Here is a 1,005-nt window from a genome sequence, read left to right as displayed (position 1 = left end):
CTCAAAGGTCCCTTCCCACCCAGCTGATTCTGTGATTCTCTGAAGGAAGGAGGTTGGCACCTCCATGGTGGGATGTGACCACAGAGGCCCCCGGGGCTGGGGCCGGTCCCCCTTTGCTCACCTTCTTCTCATCCCCCTCCTGCAGGAGCTGGAGGTGGCTCCTCTTCTCGCTGTCCCTGCGCAGGGAGCTGTTCTGGTGGTGGGGCAGCCCCGTGGGGGGGGACACGCTGCGGCCCTGGGGGTCCACCCAGGTGTAGATGTGGTTGGTGACGTACCCGCCCGGGATGCGCCCCACCGAGTGCACAGACAGGTTCAGCTTCTTGCAGCCCTTCAGCACCTGCAAGACAAGCCAAGGAGAAGGGGGAGTCAATGCCAGCACCACCTGTCTTAGGGGGGGAGACACAGCTTTGCTCTTCCACGAGGCTGGAAGATCTCAAGCTGCTCCACGACCACCAGCTGAGTGATGGAGAGACATAAAAAGCTGGGATTTTGCATTTTTCTGCTCTCTCCTCTCTGAAACAGTGTTAAGGCAAAGCTGCTGACAGAGAAAACGCAGGGGGATTTTTTTTCCCCATCAGCCACGGAAAGAGCAGAGTGAGGCAGAGGATGGGAGGTGAGGTGGGCAGTGCCATGCCCAGGAGGAGCCTCAGGATGAGCTGAACCCAAGACTGAGCAGCTTCTGCAGCTCTGGAGAGGAGCTGGAGCAGGACAGGGATCAGTGCTGGAGGAGAGCAGCACAGATCCTTGTCCAAAGTCCCTCTCCAGCTCTCTTGGAGCCCCTTTAGGCACTGGAAGGTGCTCCAAGGTCTCTCCACAACCTTCTCCTCTGCAGGCTGGACATGGATGTCATCCTGTTCATGACCATGCTGGCAGCAGGCTCCAGTCAAACAACAACCTGTTTGGGAAAAGCCTGAGCTCAGCCCTAACTCTGTCCCCACAGCTCAGCCCCAAACTCCTCTCATCCCACAGCTCAGCCCCAAACTCCTCTCATCCCACAGCTCAGCC

The 1,005-nt window shown here is 58.6% G+C and overlaps 1 protein-coding gene across 1 annotated transcript in view; it reads right to left on the bottom strand.

Moving 5' to 3' along the window:
* WHRN (whirlin) overlaps positions 1 to 1,005 on the bottom strand; it is a 75,980-nt gene that overhangs the window by 35,261 nt on the left and 39,714 nt on the right. Inside the window, exon 2 of the mRNA XM_029960596.1 lies at positions 122 to 337. Within this exon, the coding sequence (XP_029816456.1) occupies positions 122 to 337 (216 nt within the window). The remainder of the gene's footprint in view (positions 1 to 121; positions 338 to 1,005) is intronic.

This window comes from Manacus vitellinus, unplaced genomic scaffold (assembly GCF_001715985.3).
Source record: "Manacus vitellinus isolate BGI_N305 unplaced genomic scaffold, ASM171598v3 scaffold_27_pilon, whole genome shotgun sequence".
Classification (NCBI taxonomy): Eukaryota; Metazoa; Chordata; class Aves; order Passeriformes; family Pipridae; genus Manacus; species Manacus vitellinus.
The sequence above is the reverse complement of the archived record's forward strand: the minus strand, read 5'-3'. Positions and strand labels throughout refer to the sequence as shown.